At 35.9% G+C, this 18,033-nt stretch overlaps 1 protein-coding gene across 5 annotated transcripts in view; it reads left to right on the top strand.

Annotated features, from left to right (window-relative positions):
• LOC115877486 (PDZ and LIM domain protein Zasp-like) overlaps positions 1–18,033 on the top strand; it is a 129,247-nt gene that overhangs the window by 62,269 nt on the left and 48,945 nt on the right. For all 5 annotated transcript variants that reach the window (XM_030893666.1, XM_030893669.1, XM_030893665.1 and 2 more), the window contains exon 4: positions 6,966–7,102. In XM_030893666.1, the coding sequence (XP_030749526.1) occupies positions 6,966–7,102 (137 nt within the window). The remainder of the gene's footprint in view (positions 1–6,965; positions 7,103–18,033) is intronic.

The raw sequence follows: 18,033 nt of genomic DNA, 5'->3' as shown, positions 1-18,033 counted from the left end.
CATGTAAATCTGTAGATATTTGTATGAAATACTAATAAAATTCGCATGTTTACAATATACACGAAAATAAATATATTTTTAACATTTTTCAATATTCCATACTTAGTGATTTTCATCTGTCTCTTCTACAAAACATTGCAAAATCTTAAAAGAAGAAAAGAGTTGTCGTCGTGGATGCTTACGTCACTGAGGGACCTCCTCTCGTTAGTCAAACGCAGAAATAACTGTCACTGTGTAAAATCTTTGGCGCGAAATTCAACTCGGTCCCTAGATGACGTCAAAAAAACTGACAGTTTAGGAAGTATAGGGATCGAACTATCCTTATCTCTATGGTATCCTTGGGCGCTAGTATCCTTATCCTGCTATCTAGTTGTAAACACAGGGTGGCTGGTTCAAATCCAGCTCTGGACATGGATGTTTAATGTGCGTGTGAGTCTATGTTTGTCCTAATTTTAAAACACTCAAAATATTGATTAGCATGGTGGATGTCGTAAAAGACTCATAGCCATTAAGAGGAAAAAAAAAACAAAAAATTGTATTGATGTACGAGATGTTCAAATCAAATAATTTAAGTAGATATTCCAGTTTAAAAATGATCTCTTCTTTGAAGTATTATAGTAGATTGACTTCTATTAACATTAGTTTCAAAGTGATCCAGGTGGACATCAGTGGTCCACGACACGAAGCAAATTTCCATCGTTAGATTTAATCTTTACAATTTTTGAGTATACTCGCGAAATACAATCTTACTACCTGAATATACGAGCGAATATAATACGCTACTTTTTTCAAACAGCACACACATTTTTTAAATAATTTCAGATATTGATAATATATAAAAAGTAATACCTTCTAAGTAATTATGTCCCATTAATGTCAATTTAATAAAATATTTTTCTACTTTTTTGCTTAGGTGTAAAAGTGCCTGCAATGATTTTCCTAAAATGATATTCTTAAAATTCCAGTTCAATTACTGGATTATTATTGGAAAAAAGAAGTAGTAAGTGTAAGTGGTAACTTCTAGAAGAATTCTAGAACAGCACAGACTTTTTCTCTGGTACCGCGTGTATCAGTTGAACGCAATCGATTGGAAAACCCATCCGCACCGAATTCCGACGTGTGAGACGCAATAATTTCAGCTCAAATCAGAATTAACGATCGCAATTAATCAGCAACTTGAACCTGATCCCCTTTAAATGTGGGTCAAACGATAGGTGAACAGACGAATCGATTAGGCTGGGGATATGGTGACAAGATCGTTAATAACAATTAATCGAAATGAAAAGCGCATTGCAAGGTCGAAATAATTGATGGCAAGTAATTTAATTTATTGCGTCTTCTTATCTGTAGTTATCGTACAGTGTGTTTAATTTTAATTAACTATTATACTATTCATATTGCTATTAAATAATCGAGTAAGCATTAGCTGAGTGGTACTCTTATATTTGTTGTAAATAAATAGAATAAAGCACTAAAACCATCATCAATTATAAAAGTGGTAATGATTACAGTGATGATTGTTCAGAAGATTCTGCTGGAGATTATAAGATCTGTACCTAATATAACAGTAAACTCCTATAAGTATATATTAAGTACATTTGTAACAAAGCCACAAATGCTCCCATGATATGAAGAAGACCCGCGGGAAATAGATGGGGCTACACCTCTAACATTTTACCCTGAATGTATACAATGATGGTAAGACCCATGCTGACTTATGGAACAGTTACTTTCACAAAAATAAAGCAACGTACAGCAAGGCAAAACGTGTATAGACCAGCATGCATCTGCGTCACAGGAGCTACGAGAACCATACCCAATATAAGCAAATGGAGGTCATTCTAGACCTAACACATTGTCATTGGTCATTGGTAGATATGCCAATGCGACAATGTTAGAATGCTCATTGATGGAAACAATACTGGAAGAATTGTCAGTTCAGGAGCTTGGAACACACTCAAAAAAAACCTTCCACTCGTCCAACTCCCAGTGGATTACATATTGAATGAGGAACTTTGAGAAACACTTTGCTGTGTAGAAACGTTTCCTCAGCAGTTAGAAGACCATACAATTCTGTGGTATGCCGATACTTTCAAAACCACAGCAGGAACATAAGTAGGATTATCTGAGCTGAAAACTAAATACTCCGAATCAATAGGATATAAGGACCGTCGGAAACAAGAAATAGTCGTCTTATCCGATGGTCAAGCAGCCTTAAAGCTGAGGCCGCAGTGCAAGCAAGTTACCTGGAGGGTAGTGGGTATCGAGCGACCCTCCAAGTAACCCGCGAGGTACGTTTCCATGAAATGCGATTTTAACCAAACCAGCCGCAGTGCAATCCACCACCAACTTAAGCCACAAAGCAACTCGCCAAGCGAGCCACTTGAGGATCAGTCGTGTTCGATATCTTCAGCCAGGCGTAAAGTAGTTTTGGTCTAAAAATGGAAGAAAAATTGTAATGCACAAGCGTTGTTCTGCAGAAATTGCTTCTCTGAAGTTTATAGACATCCTTTCTAATTTGTCTTGAATTTTATTAAGAAAATCAAACGATTTTACACTCATACGTGCATAATTAAAAAATTTGTCAGGGTAATTTCGCATTTTCTTTGTAAACTCGCAAAAATTCTCCATCATGGTCTCTATGCAAGTTATACTCATGCACACACATCTTCTTATTTTCCATATTTACAAAGTTCACATAAGAATTGTCACAGAGCAGAAGCCTTCTGGCAAATTTTGAAAGGGGCATAAGACACTTACGGGAGCTACAATTTGCAACTGAACTTGATTAGATTGGTTATTGTTTTAATAATTTTCCGTCCACTACTGCGTACAAGGTATATTTACCCTCTACCCATTAACCTTCACCCCGTACCCGACAAGCTTCCCTCCACCCGTCTATAGTGCAGGCTTGGCTTAAGAGCGATCAACTCAATAATCATCGATTCTAAGTTGGTCAAATAATATCTAGAGACTCTGAACAACTCACGCAAAGAAAATAAGGTCTTCCTACTCTGCATGCCAGCCCACTAAGAGATAGAAGGCAATGAAAAAGCAATCGATCTAGCTAGAGAAGGAGCGAACACTCCCACTAACTGGACCAGAGCAGTTCTGCTTCCCAAATATCCAACTCCAACGATCTAAGACACAAGAAGAAATGTTTCAGGACAACCGAGAAAACTCAAAAAGTCTCCTTGATTGAAGTCAGAAAAATCTTCGGATTATCACGGTGTTTTTAACAGGACAGTCTTCTCAATGGATATTTCAGTAGATTGAGGCTAAAAAACAAAGGCAAATGCAGATTTTGTGTGGAAAATCGGGAAACACCAGAACACCTCATCACTGGGTCCGCCGCCGCCGAGACGACATTCATTTGTGAAATAAACATTGGTACGAATGATATGGCAGATGGAAAATTAACCTCTGTAAAATCGTGTGAGATACCGGCTTTTGTCAAAGCCCTGAGACTTTATGATTACTTATAACTCAAGAAAGGGGGACACAATGTAGAATATAGAATGTAGAATGTTTAAGAGGGGAGTTAATCACCGCGACCTAGCGATCTATTGTGTGTTCCCCTTTCTTGAGTGAGAACGAGTTATAACTCATCAGTCTCAGGACTTTAACGAAAGCCAGAATCTGAGACGGCTCCATAGAGGTCAGCTCTCCATCTTTGACATCAGCCATACCAAAGTTCATGGCACGAATGGTCATCGTCTCGGTGCACTCTGTGATAAGGTGTTCTGGCGTTTCCCCATTTTCCCCACAGAATCTGCATTCGCCGGTGTTCCTCAACTTCAGCCTACTGAGGTGTTCGTTGAGGTGACAGTGCCCTGTTAGAAACCTCGTAACAATCCGAAGACAATCCTTAAATCAAGGAATATCTTTGATTTTTCTCGGTCGTAAGTTCTGAGGAACTTTTTCCAGTGTCTTAGACCATTGGAAGATTCTCATTTCAGGTTACGGATGGAGACTTCCAGGTTCCTCAGTTCCGCCTTTATTTGTTTTCCATTTGGAAAACAGAACGGTTAGTGGAAAACAGAACGGTTAGTTCAGTTAGTGGAGTGTTCGCTCCTTTTCTAGCTAGATTATTTGCTCTTTCTTTGCCTAATTTGTTCAGCTTCTCTAGGCATTCTTTGTCTAACTTTGAATTGATGGTTACTGAGTTGATCGCGTTTAGTGCTACTTGACTATCGGATAAAATCGCTATTTCCTGTTTTCAATAGTTCCTGTCTAAAATAACTTGTACGCATCTTTCGATAGCGTAGCTGGGGTAGGTGGCCAGTGATTCGGAGTATTTAGTTTTCGGCCTAAATACTCGTTTCCCTCTAATCCTCTAATCCCAGTCCCTGCTTTGGTTTTGGATTAGTATACCACGTTATGGTATGGTCTTTTACATGCTGAGCAAACGTTTCTCCCTTCCAATCCTTTTTATTGTTGCGGACCCGTGTGGACTCGACCTAACTTAACTTTATGTCCCGCCCTCAGATGACCTTCACATCGCATTAAAGAATAGATACCGTAATGATTCATTCGGACGTTCGAGAAAAATCGAGTTCCACTGGAATGGAGTAGTGCATACGAGAACAATCAAAACCTTTTCTATGCACCTAACGATCTATGGACTATTCTAGAAATCTTTAGCTGTAGGTATAAAAGCCGGCGGCTGTGGCCTAAAGAGGGCAGTTATAAATAGACGAGTACAGCTGACGCGCTAAAATTCAAAAAATAAATTCTTAGTTATAAATCGTTTGTAAATAGTTCTTTAAGTCTTTTATCGTTATTGTTTTTGTTAATTAGTGTTAAATAAATAGTGTTTAAATAAATTGTGACTTTCTATCCACACGGAACCGACGAAAAACGTAACATTATTACTCAATACTACAGTGAGATGTTTCTCAAAGTTGTAGATTCTTGGTATGTCATCCACTGGGAGTTAAGGGGGACACAATATAGATATATAAGGTCGCGGTGATTAACTTCCCCCCTCTCATACAATCTACAATATGCATTTGTATCTATCTTATTTTTTACTATTTTAGGTGACTGTCAAGAATTCAGGAACCAAAGATATAATAAAATATATTTTGTGGCCAATTATCGTCATTTCTAGACAAAAGCTGTTAAATTTAGTCGGCTGTTCTAAAAATTCTACTTCTTCCATTTAAATTATAATAAATAAGAAATAATTTACGATGTTAGAAACAATGGGCAAGGTCGAATAACTTGTGGGAAATGATTTAATTTATTGTGTTTTAATATCTGATGTGTTAAATTGGCGTCATAGTGAAATTAATTTGTAATGGAGTTAGCATTAGATTTGTAGAGAGTACTAATTGTAAATAGAAATAATTGCCTATAAACAATTCAAAATAATAACTTGTAAATTTCTATTAAAAGTGGCGGATAAGCCTGATATACGTTTTCTCATGCGATATATCCTGTATATCGCGAATGTGTTTCTGTGTTTCGAATGGTATTTAGGACACTTTGGCAACATATTCTGCAGATAAAAATAATTAAAAAAAGGTCGTATAAATGTATGTCCTAAAATTCTTAGTTTCGGAGACACAAGGTGTAAAAGTTTCATTTTTATTTGGATTTTTTCCAAAGAATTTCTCGACTAATGCCGATATTTGGATTAAAATTGATGTTTGGATGTTTTTTTGATATGAGACATTTGATTTTGATGTCATTAATATGACTCTTATTTTTAGGGGTCGCCACCTACATGATTTGTAACTGTTCGGAAGTGTAATAATTTTTCATCCGTACTTGTACAGTATGATCGAAAAAAAAACGGCGTCAGCGATGGCTATGAAATGAGGATCGCTGTCATTTTCTATGTAAATTTATATGGGGAATGTCAACGATCGTCATTTGCAAGCCTGGACGGCGGCCTCTGGACGGCGTTTTTTTCGATCATACGGTATTAATCTACTTAATGATTTTATTTTTAGATTGTAAATACCTATCTTCAGAACCATTAATCCGCGACCCCATTAGGCTGCACGCCACGCGACGCCACGCTATCCCACGTGGGCCCACGTGAGCCCACGTGTTGCGACGTGAAAAAGATTGTACACATGAGATCTGGGACAGAAGGCACACGTGTGATAGTGTGGGATGACGTGGGGTGGCGTGTTGCCTAGTGTGTACGCAATACATGTAATTAAATGGAAAGACATACGCACATATCTTCATGACGTGGGGTGGCATGGCGGGCGTGTTGGCTAATGGGGTCCAGGCATTACTCTTTACAGAGATACATTTTTTAATTTAAAAAATGCATATTTTCTAAATGCGAAAATGTATATTTTTCACTCAGTAGTGTAATTCTCCTATAAAGTCATATTAAAATCAAATTTCAGATGTCAAAAAAAAAACAGAAAAAAATTTTCATCCAAATATCGACGTTACTTCAGATATTATTTGGAAAAAATCGAAATAATAATGAAATTTTTACACCCTGTATCTCCGAAACGAAGCAGTTTAGAAAATAAATTTACACGAGCTTTTTTACTTACTTATTTTATCTGCAGAATATGCTGCCGAAGTTTTCCAAATACAATTCGGACCACCCTGTAGAGTAAGAGTTTTCTGAGGTTTAATTACGAACTCGAATCTTGAACTGGAAAAAATATCATGTGTAATGTTAAGATCTACCTACTCAAAAACAAAAGTTGCTGGAATATAAAGATAATATATATCTATTAATTCCCCAAGCCACTTAGAAACACCTAATATGTAAACAATTATGCAATTAGCAAATATAGATTAATAACAAATTTTAATTAATCACTATTTTATGTATACAACGAATATTTATTTGCCAAGATAAGTGTTGGGGTATACATTAATCTATCGTGTTTAATAAAATCAGCTGATAATTATTAATGTAAACAAGTTTTAATAAGCACTGATCCAGCGATTAAATATTTATTTGGCTGTTTTTATTTTTCTAGGTCAACGGTGCTGTTAATGGTAACTCCAACAAACTAATAAATAAACAATACAACACTCCAATAAAACTATATTCGGAAGACGCGATAGCAGAAACTCTTTCGGCTCAAACAGAAGTTTTATCAACAGGTGCATTAGGGTAAGTATGTTTAATGTATTGTAATTAAAATAGGTTCGTTCCAACACACAAATTTGTATCGTGCTAGAGCGGTAATTCTATCACTGGAATCGGATTTGTACGCATGTGAGGGGTTCAGAAGTGAACTGATCAAGTCCTAGAAGATAATTATGGAGAAAATGAGAGTTACAGTTTTTAAATGTTACTTAATTAAAATAAAACAAGCTAGAGAAGAAAACTCGACACTATGCTTTTTTATATTTTAAATTGTATAATTGCAAACTAAAGTAACTCAAAATACAACTGTAGTCATTTTTAAGAATGTTTGTTTATACTTTTTTGGACTTGAACCATTTTATCTCTGAAAATATTTAAAATTTTAGAAATAAATTGGTCCATCGGTACATTCTTCTTCGTCATTAAGGGATTTCCTGACTTCATATTGTCTATTAATAGTGTTTTCTTCGATTTTTATAAAAATTATGGTATATAGGCAGGAGGCAGAATAAAGGGAAGAAGATATTTCGTGTTAGGTTAGATTTGAAATTATAAGATTTTTCGTCATCGTGCAGTTTTATTCATATCAATATGTCAGATATCTAAGTATTTGTAAGAAATCAGCCTAACTTATTGATGTAGTAATAGTGAAAATAATGATAAATCAAACTATACTTTCAGAATCGTTAGAATCAAACCTTTCAGATGACTGATAATCGGATTCACTTGGTGCAAGTACTGCAAATGGTTGAGACATTGTTTCATTATTATCCCTTTTATAAAAAAAATAGCTATACACTTTAGCACGTGTGTTAAAATCGCGCACAGCGTTAAATTTTATGGACTCGATCCAGTTCAGTTCTGAAAGGAATCAACAGAATATTCAGAAAATAAACAGAAACAGGCTATAGCTGCTTAATGCGTGAAGTATGACTTGATTCATTTCTCTACTAGAAAAAACAATATTTTATAAAAATATAAAAGGACGATTATCTTGAAATAATAGGAAATTGGATTTGATCCATTTTAATTCTGACCACTCCATGTATGTGTCGACTTAGACAGTTCGTCTACCAAAGTACTCTGATACTAAAATTAAATACGGGTTGGAACAGTTCGTGCACTGATTCTAGGTTCTCCTATTTTTTCTTGAATTTTGTAAAAGTCAAATGTTAACTCTTTCAAGTACGGTGGATCACAGTTTGAACCACCAATTTTTAACGCGTTGAGGTACGGTGAGGCAAATAATAAACCACCTAGATTTAAATTTCTGGCGCTAAGCTACGTCGGTTTATTTATTGTACCGCCGAGGAAACGCATGTATTAGGATGCCGGCCTTGCAATTTCCCCCTTCACGCAACGATATTAGCGTGTGTCGTTTGAATTGAGTGCAAAATGATGGCCGAATATTTACTGCACGTTTATGTTAATTTGAGGCGCTTGGTAAATGTGTTTTTTGGCTAATTTTTTGTGCTTACAATTGTGGAAAGTGGTTTACGTAAAGTATAAAAGGTAATTAATACTTTATTTAATTGAATATTAGTTTGATTATGCGCATTGTGTCTTTGTTAGTGCAGTGTTCAAAAATTGAACCACCATACTTCTAAGGCAATGAACAGCGATCGCAAATACCGATATGATTATCTTATTTCACTGGATCCAAATGCTCTATATGACATCCTAGATGTCATTGACGAACAAAATGTAGCAATACCGTCAGATTCAGGTTCAGAAAATGACAGTACCGATGAAATTGATCAAGATGCAGATGCTTCCTCTAGTTTAGTTCGTGATAATGAAGAACCTGAACCTGAATACGTGCTTTCCGCCTCGGACGATTCAGATTCCGAGTGGGATGCAGAAGATTTGGTACCTTTAGCTCGGTTAGCAGCAGAAATGAAAACGCAAAAACAGATTTCATGGGACAAGAATTTGGCTAATATTCATGCACCAATTCCATTTAGTGAAAATACCGGACTGCCTCAGTTTATCAAAGAAATTCCGAACCCTAGCCCACTAGATATTTTTAGACTATTTATTACCGATGACATTATCAATCATATAGTTTTCCAAACTAATTTATATGCCGAACAAAAATTTTCCAACATGGGCAAACCATACAAAAAAACTAACCCAGACGAAATAAAGGCATTTTTGGGAATCAACCTCCTAATGGGAATAAAACGATATCCAAGCTACAGAGATTACTGGAGCACAGCGCCTGATTAAGCATTTGTCATTGCCTACGGAATTATCTTTACCTTTGAAAAAACACAAACCATCCGTTTCAAAATCAATAAGATTGACATCAAGTGCTCATCGACCAATGCGTACTACTCGCAGGAGATGCACTGTCTATAGTACCAAAAATAATGATGTCAGGACCAACTGGCAATGCAGTGTTTGCAACGTACCTCTTTGTTTGGGGGCTTCAAAAACTTGTTTTCAGTATTACCATAATTAGTATTTTTTAATGTTCAGGTACTGTGGTGTACATATTAAACCACCATATTTTGTTTATAACAATAGATCTAATTGTTTGAAATTTATCTCTGTGTTTGTTTTTACTCATCTTTTGTTAGAAAAATGTACAAAATATTGATTTTTGGAATACATTTTTTCTTCGTACTGCTAGTTTTTTTTTTATGGCAATTTTTCGTACCTGAAAGAGTTAAAGCAATTAGCAAAACATAGAATGTAGATGGGGCTCGAAGATTCATGATATTTTGACGACGCGCGACGTTTCGTGCACTACAAAACCCCATCGTCAATGAATCAAATCAAAAAATCGTCCAATTTAAATTAAATTTGGTATGTCGATACACTGGACTAAAGCCAACTTGACCGTGTATGACACGTGTCACTGTGGCAGTTAGTTTTGACGTAAAGAACGTCAAAAGTTAATGCCATCCGATCGCGACCAAATTTGGTGGGTAGGACGACGCCGACGGTGCACACGGTTCCACCCTGCACTGTAAAGTTGGATACGACGCTGACGTTTCGTTTACATCTTTGTCACGGGGGGACTAACGATTTGATATTGAAGAAAAATGTGGATCGATTTCGGCATAATTGGGGACGGGCTACAGGATAACGCTCTCGACGTTTCGAACCGATGCCTCTAAATGGACGAAATCGTCCGCTTTTTCTTAATTATGGGTCGATTGGAACCAAACTCGGCACGTGGATAGAGGTATCCGAATGGAGTCCTCAGAAGGACAGTCTCATAGTGCACACATTTTTTTTATAATTTATCTAGCAAAAAAATAATATATAACATAATAATGTCTTCAAACTCTTATTTTAATATTTCTAATTTTTTCTTGTGGAATGCATTCTAAGAATGGGATGACTCGGCTAGATGTAATATGTTTTTTTTTACTTTTACTTAATTGCTTTTTGAACTAAATAATATTACCAACAAGCTTGTAATTAGCTGTTTATTATCAAAACTATAACATAAATCGATCTTTAACATTTTGGTTTCATAACTGACAATAATTTTATTGTTAACAATATAGACTGAAAAACACCGCAATAAAATCCAGCTTTACGACTGTGTTTTTGGATGCATAAAATAAACATTACAATTCACAGACAGATTAAACATGAATAATTGGACATGTCTTATGCAACAACTGCCGAAATAGTTATTTATGCACAATCAGCTTAAGTAGGACAATAATTCCCTGAAGGCAAATATAATAAAGTCCTGCTACTCTGGGTGCCAGCGCATCAAGGGATAGAAGGTAATGTAAAAGCAAACTATCTAGTTAGAAAAGGAGCGAACACTCCACTAACTGAGCCAAAACCGTTCTGCTTCCCAAGTAGAAACCAACTTAAAGTGGAACTGAAGAACCTGGAAGACTCCATTCGTAAGCTGCAATGGAAATCCTTAGACGGTCACTCGAAGAAGGAATTTCGGTTAATTGCAGTTAAAGAAAAAACGGCGAATGCAGATTCTGTGTGGGAAATGGGACCAGAACACCGCATCACTGAGTGCCATTCGTGCCATGATACTTGGTACGACTGATATCGGAGATGGAGAACTAACCTCTGTAAAACCGTTTCAGATACTGGTTTTTGTCAAAGTCCTGAGACTGTATGATGAGTTATATCTCGGTATAACTCAAGAACGGGAGACACACAATATCGTGTGGTGCATTGGATCACGGGACATAGGAAATCACATGTAAATTTTGAGAGGATCAAATATTATCTCCTCAGATAATTTTATGCGAAAGTTGTATTAGACTTTTTTGAAGAGGCGTTAAAGTTGTACTTTTGTCTAGAATTTCATTCCATTTGGAATAGTCATTTAAAAGTTATTTGCAAAAATCTACCTTCAAATTAGTAAAATTTATAATACGGCCCAGAGAAGCTACAATTAAAATACCAGCAAAAATGTGATCGTGTCATTGTCAAATTCGGTGTCACATTTTGTTTACAAAAATTTGTAAGTACCAAATAGAATAATTTCGTATAAAATAATTATGACTTCAAACCCAACTTCTGAAAAAGTTAAAAACCAAACGAAACCAAACGGCATTTTTCTGAAAATAGTATTCTTGTTGTGTTAGATATCTTCGCCAGCTCAGTCTCCGGAAAGCCTATACTTAATAAGTCAACAGAGTTTAAAGACTAAACCAGAGGGTTGAAACTAAAGGCACTACACTAAGGTATTAAGTAAGCACATGGAAGTGTGAAGACAAAAATAATTGAACAACAATGACCTGAATATTCTTCATGTTGAAGAAAAGAAAAACATTGACTCGCGTTTATTGGGGCTACAGTAGGAAAATACCACAGGATCTTTCACCGAACAAATTCTTCCTGTGGAGCACACTCAAAAACTATCTTTATGGGAATATTAAATACAGAAATTTAGATGGACTGAAAACGACATCTCTGTGAAATGCTAAAATATTCTCCACTTAACAGCTTTGTATTTTGAGGCGTGAATTTCACAGTCATTTGGGGTATTGTTTGGCTGTGAATGGGGGATTATGTAAACATTTTATAAATTAACATAGTTTAATAAAATTCCTTTAGTTACAAACATTTTTTTTGTTGAATTATTGATGTGGATGTATGTGGTATGAGCGAGTCATACACCGCGAATACTGGTCTTAGTTAACTAATTCTCTTCTAAATGATCATGCCAATTCAGGAAAATTTTACTACCCTTTTATACCCATTTACTACCCTTTTCAGACCACATAAATTCTTGTAAATAAAGAAAAATGTGACATCGGATTTGACAATGACAAAATCATATTTTTGCTGGTATTTTAATTGTAGCTTTCTCTAGGCCGTATTATAAATTTTTAGTAATTTGAAGGTAGATTTTTGCAAATAACTTTTAGATCCCTATTCCAAATAAAACGAAATTCTAGACAAAAATACAACTTTAACGCCTCTCCAAAAAAATCTATTACAATTTTTGCATAAAATCATCTGGGGAGATTTATATTTGACCTTTTCAAAATTTACATGGGATTTCCTGTCCCGCGTTCCGAAGCACCACGCAGTATATAGATCTGTAAGGTCGCGGTGATTAATTCTGCATCATAGCAATAATGGCATCAAAAATCTAAAAAATATTACATAAAAAATGAGCAACATTAAATAAATGTGCCCCGGACGTAATGTGGCAAAAAGCAGACGAAAATACTCTTGAACGAAAATAAAATAGCGGAACAGATGAGAACTTATTTTTAAAAAGCGAATTATCAGCTTTTTCCTCTTCACCGAAACGATTTCGTATATAAGCGGGCGGGCGTTTCCTAGCCCGGTGAAAATTTAGAAAAACAATTACACAGTGTTATGACTGGCAAATTTCCAGTATTGAAACACCGACGAACTATATAGCCAATAGCCATTTAGTTTCAATTAAGGTGTAATTTATGAACTAAAATTATAGGTACTATGTTGCGTAATTTAAAAAAAAAGTTTCTTAGCGTAAATTTCAGTAATAGCTTATTCAAAATTAACTGGATGTTTCGTGATTGGTACTAAAAGTGTTTTAAAATTCCATTGAATTTATTTATTTATTTATTTATTTCTAGTCGGATATTTATTTAATATACATTCCCCAACGTTTCGGTCAGATGTTTCACTGGCCGTTTTCAGGTATAAACTAAGCTAAACCCTAACCGTAACCTGGGATTGGAATCCTCCAACCTCCAACGGTCTAAGATACTCGAAGAAATTTATCAGGAGTTAAGACCTGTTTCAACTAGATTAGATTATATTCCTAGTATAGATGGGTAGATCCGGTATTTTAAAAGCGTCAGATCCGGAGTTAAATCAAGCTTCATGGGACCTGCATCCAGGTTCCAGTTCCGTCGGATGTATATCATTCCAACCTTTAATTTTAATTTTTCCAAATTTTGTTTTGCATGAAGCAATCCGCGTTTAAATGTTTTGTAGTGCGTTAGGGAAATCTGATGTTTGCGTTTTGCCAATTCCATATCATATGATATTAGCTGTTCTATTTATTTAGTAGAGGTACACTAAGGTTGAAATTTATGACTATAAGGAGAATCATTACGAACTTTACATAGTACAAATAATAAAAGACAATTGAGACTGCAGTATAGGGATTGTTTCATGCTAGAAGCAAAATGATCGGCATTTAACAGATAATATTTTTAAGAAATAAAATATAATTTTTTTCACAAAAAAAACCTCTAGTCCTCGTCTGCTGATTGATTTGGCGAACCCTCTACAATCATAACGTATTCTATAATTTCTTGATTTGACCAATAAAGTAACAACTCTATACAACACAAATTTTAAATAATAGATATAAAATAATTTCGAATATGGTTACGATTCCACGAAAGAAAACTTAAAAATAGTAAATACCACTCAGCAGGAATTACAATTCCTTCTTTATTCCAATAATCTCCAATACTGATTTATTTCGCTGCATCGTTATGTTTGCGTTATCTACCGACGACGTGGCCGGTTGGCTGTCAGTAATGCAGTTTCGCGGATAGGGGTCGATATTAATTAAATAGGATCTGCATCCATCAGTACCGGTACCGGAAAGAGGTTGGAGAGGTTGAGGACCTACCCATATCTAATTTCTAGAGGTGGCTCTCGGCCTGATTCACTGCCACCTTCTTAGATCTACTGTGGTCCCCTTCTGATCCTTAGGTCACATTTTCCAGTCCTATCCTTTTTACAAAGTTTAGCAACTTGGAGACTGTACCCTCCATGTAGCTCCCTGGCAATGGCCTATCATTGCCTATTACCGAAAACTGCACATTTGTCAAGCTGTCACACCAACATAGAATGTGTTCTGTCCTTTCTTCTTCAAATTGGCAGAACATACACATAGCTTCGTCCGTCAATCCTATTAGCTTTAGATGCATATTCAGCTTACAATGCCCTGTTAGTAGACCCACTACAGGTTTGACTATCTTTCTCTCCTTGCTTATCAGGTCTACCGTACATTTTGGCCAATTTTCTGCAATGAATTTTTTCGCTTGTCTCTGTCCTGGTGAGTTTTCCACCAATCCAGATATTTGTTGGCCACCCATCGTTCCGTGGCTATTCTCGTGACTGCTTTTGCAACGCCGCAGAAGGGTTCTGGGCCTATGAATGGCATTGATGAGCCTTCTTTGGCCCTTTCATGTGCCTTTTCGTTACCCTTGTGACCCTCGTGCTCTGGTACCCATGCCAACGTAACAATGCTACGCTCACCCAAATTATTCGGAGTAGTACCCAAAAGTATTCGGAGCACGCACACAGTCCCACACTAGTCTGGAATTGACCTTCGCGGAGCCGAGTGCCTTTAGCGCTGCTTGGCTGTCTGTGAAGATGGCCATAGAACGATGTGTTTTTTGTTTCCTTAATATTTCTTCTACGCAGTAGTGGTTTCCCGTTATTCCTGCCTAGAAAATTGGGACGTCTTTAGATAGGCTTACGTGGAAAGATCTTCCTTGTCTCGGCCCTATTCCAGCTCCTACGCCTTTCGACATTCTTGAGCCGTCTGTACACCAGGTTGCCTTAGCTTGAATGGGTACACCTTTACTCCAGTCTTCCCTTCCTTGTATGGTTATATTAAATTTGTTGTTGAAGCTATACCTGGCAGCTGTTGCATCAAGCGGTAATCCCAATACTTTGTCTGCTTTCAACCAGAGGAAACAAACAAGACCAAAAGCACGTTAAGAGTCGCTGAAACAAAGAACCTAATAACCATAATGGGGAAGACTAGAAGAGACAGAATTAGAAACGCAAATATCAGACAACAATGTGGGATACCGGAGGTAGTGAGATAAGGGTAGGCAAAGAAAAAGACAATGGTTCGCACACGTAAAACGCATGGAAGAAAACAGGCTACCACGCATAGCTCGTGAAGAGAAAGCCCTGGGTAAGAGACAACCGGGAACATCTCCAAAAAGATGAAAAGACAACTTTACTACTACAGAGGCAACCTTAAAACTAACAGATCGACTAGATCTCAAATAAGTAAAAGAAGAAGAGAAGACGTTTATGGTCGTTGTTCCTCTAGCATATCAGTATTATTATTAAAAAATTACATTATTATTTTTTAGTGTATGAACGTACTTTATTTTATAATCTCATTTGCTAATATAGCATACTTATGTTTTACACTTTTTATTCCGTTCTTTTTACATATTAATAGTTACATTAATTTATAGTTTATTAATAATTAACAGATATCAAATGCCTTAATGCGTGGGGTCTGAAATATTGGTATTTTTTGCTCTGGTAAAACAGCTCAACAATAAATCACGCCGCGCCGCTTGAACACATATTTCCATTCTTTTGTACTGGAAATACGGGCATTATTATCCAAACGGTCTATATGTTTATTTTGCATCGAGATATTCTCCCATTCTAGAAACGCAACCGCGCTGCCAAATTATTTTTATTTTAGAACTGGCCGCGGTTAAAATATCAACAGTGCCGCGCGCTTCGAAATAGGAGTGTTGTAAACAGACTGAAATTAGGCGATATGTAAAAATAATATACCTATCTATAAGTCGAAAAAGAACTCAAAGTATGTAGTTTTCAATCTTAAGAGTCCCTAACATTCTCATAAAGCGCTTTTTGTCGGTTATGGAAATTTCTTTTATTAGTAAAATACCCAGCGACGTAGCGTGGCGTCAATACAAGGGGACGTAATTAACTGCAATTAATATTTTACCAACACAATAAAGTTCTTTTTCTTTTTTTATTAAAGTCTTTAATTTTGAAATTACAAAAAAAATTGTAACAAGTTAAAAAATAATCAAACCAATTTAATAAAGGAACTAAATTTAGGTCAAATAAACACAGCTGTAATAAAAATAATAAATAACGCTTTATTGTACAAAAAGTCAAAATAACTTCATCGACAAAGCATTTAAAAAACAAACAAAAGCACAAAAAATTTGCAAATAATAAAAGCACAAAAAATATACAAATAATAAAAGATCCAACTAAGCATCATACAATTCAGAAAAAAAATACATCATTAAAATTACAAATAGAACATACGCATGGACATTACAGAACAGAAAAAAGCTCTCTCAAGTAAGTATGATTCAGAGCTTTGCGAAATGCGGGAAAGAATGAAAGCGACTTGATATCCAAAGGCAGATGATTGTATATTTTTTTGGCATTGAACCTTTAACTAGTTCTTATAGCAGATAAAGATCGTACTTCGCATTTCTAAGTGGATACTTGTGAGGTGGCCTTTCGGGAATAGCAGATATGTGCTTACGGATTAAGCAAACGGATTCCAATATGAATAAAGAAGGAAGATTCATTATTTTGAAATTTTTTAAGAAATTCTGGCAGTGAGTTCTACTGTTCAGTCCCAATAAATATCGAACTGATCTCTTTTGAAGTTTGAAAATACGATCAAATTTTGTCGCGCAGCATGTACCTCAGAATGGAAGGGCATAACGAAGATGCGATTCAAAAAGGGCATAATAGACTATTCTAGAGGCTGATAAGTTAAGTTCCTTAGAAACTGATCTTAGTGCAAAACAGGCAGCGCTTAGTTTCTTTGATAAAGCTTCGATGTTCAAGTCCCATTTTAATGAGTTGTCTACGACAAGTCCTAAGAATTTCACAGAATCCACGGCGTCAATAGTGGTTTTATTAAGTACAAAAGGTTGTATAGTACTTTTATATGACAAAACTTTAGTTTTTGATAGGTTGAGGCATAGGCGATTAGAGTCGCACCAAGATTTAATGGTGTGTAATTAAAAATGTCACTGGATATAGTATTATATAGTGCCGTAACATCTGGGCCGCTCCAAGTGAAACTAGTATCGTCCGCAAAGAGGCAGATTTTACCGCTAATGTCTAGATTTGCAATGTCGTTGACAAACACCAGAAACAAAATAGAGCCCAGTACTGAACCCTGAGGGACACCACCGAGGACACTACATTCTATAGGCTTGCAAGAAGAGATAAACGTATCAATCCTCACAAGCTGCCATCTGTTGCCAAGATATAACTTAAGCCATTCGAGCGGCACTTCCCTGAATCCATAGTATTGCCATTTGTTAATTAAGATATTATGATTTACACAGTCTTAGAGAAATCACAGAAAATTGTAGCTGTAGAATGACGGTTGTTCAGGCTAGAGTATATATTATTTAAAAGGTCGAACATAGGAACATAGCATCATTTGTGCAACTGTTACTTAGAAATCCAAATTGATGGGTAGTAAGTAGTTTATATTTAAGGAGAAAAGCCTTTTTTAACTAATATTTCAATGATCTTAGATAATGTTGGCAGAAGTGCAATTGGGCGATAGTTCGAAGCTTGATCTTTATCTCGTCTTTTATGCAGAGGAATAATTATTGCTGTCTTAAGGCTGTTTGGAGAAACTCATTCGGGGGAGACCTACAATATACCTTTATATATTATTTCAGCCCGATCCATTCATAAATAGAATTTTAAAAAATCAAAAACCTCAAAAA

The sequence above is a fragment of the Sitophilus oryzae genome, unplaced genomic scaffold (genome assembly GCF_002938485.1).
Source record: "Sitophilus oryzae breed Bouriz unplaced genomic scaffold, Soryzae_2.0 scaffold_1494_pilon_pilon, whole genome shotgun sequence".
Taxonomy (NCBI): Eukaryota; Metazoa; Arthropoda; class Insecta; order Coleoptera; family Curculionidae; genus Sitophilus; species Sitophilus oryzae.
The sequence above is the reverse complement of the archived record's forward strand: the minus strand, read 5'-3'. Positions and strand labels throughout refer to the sequence as shown.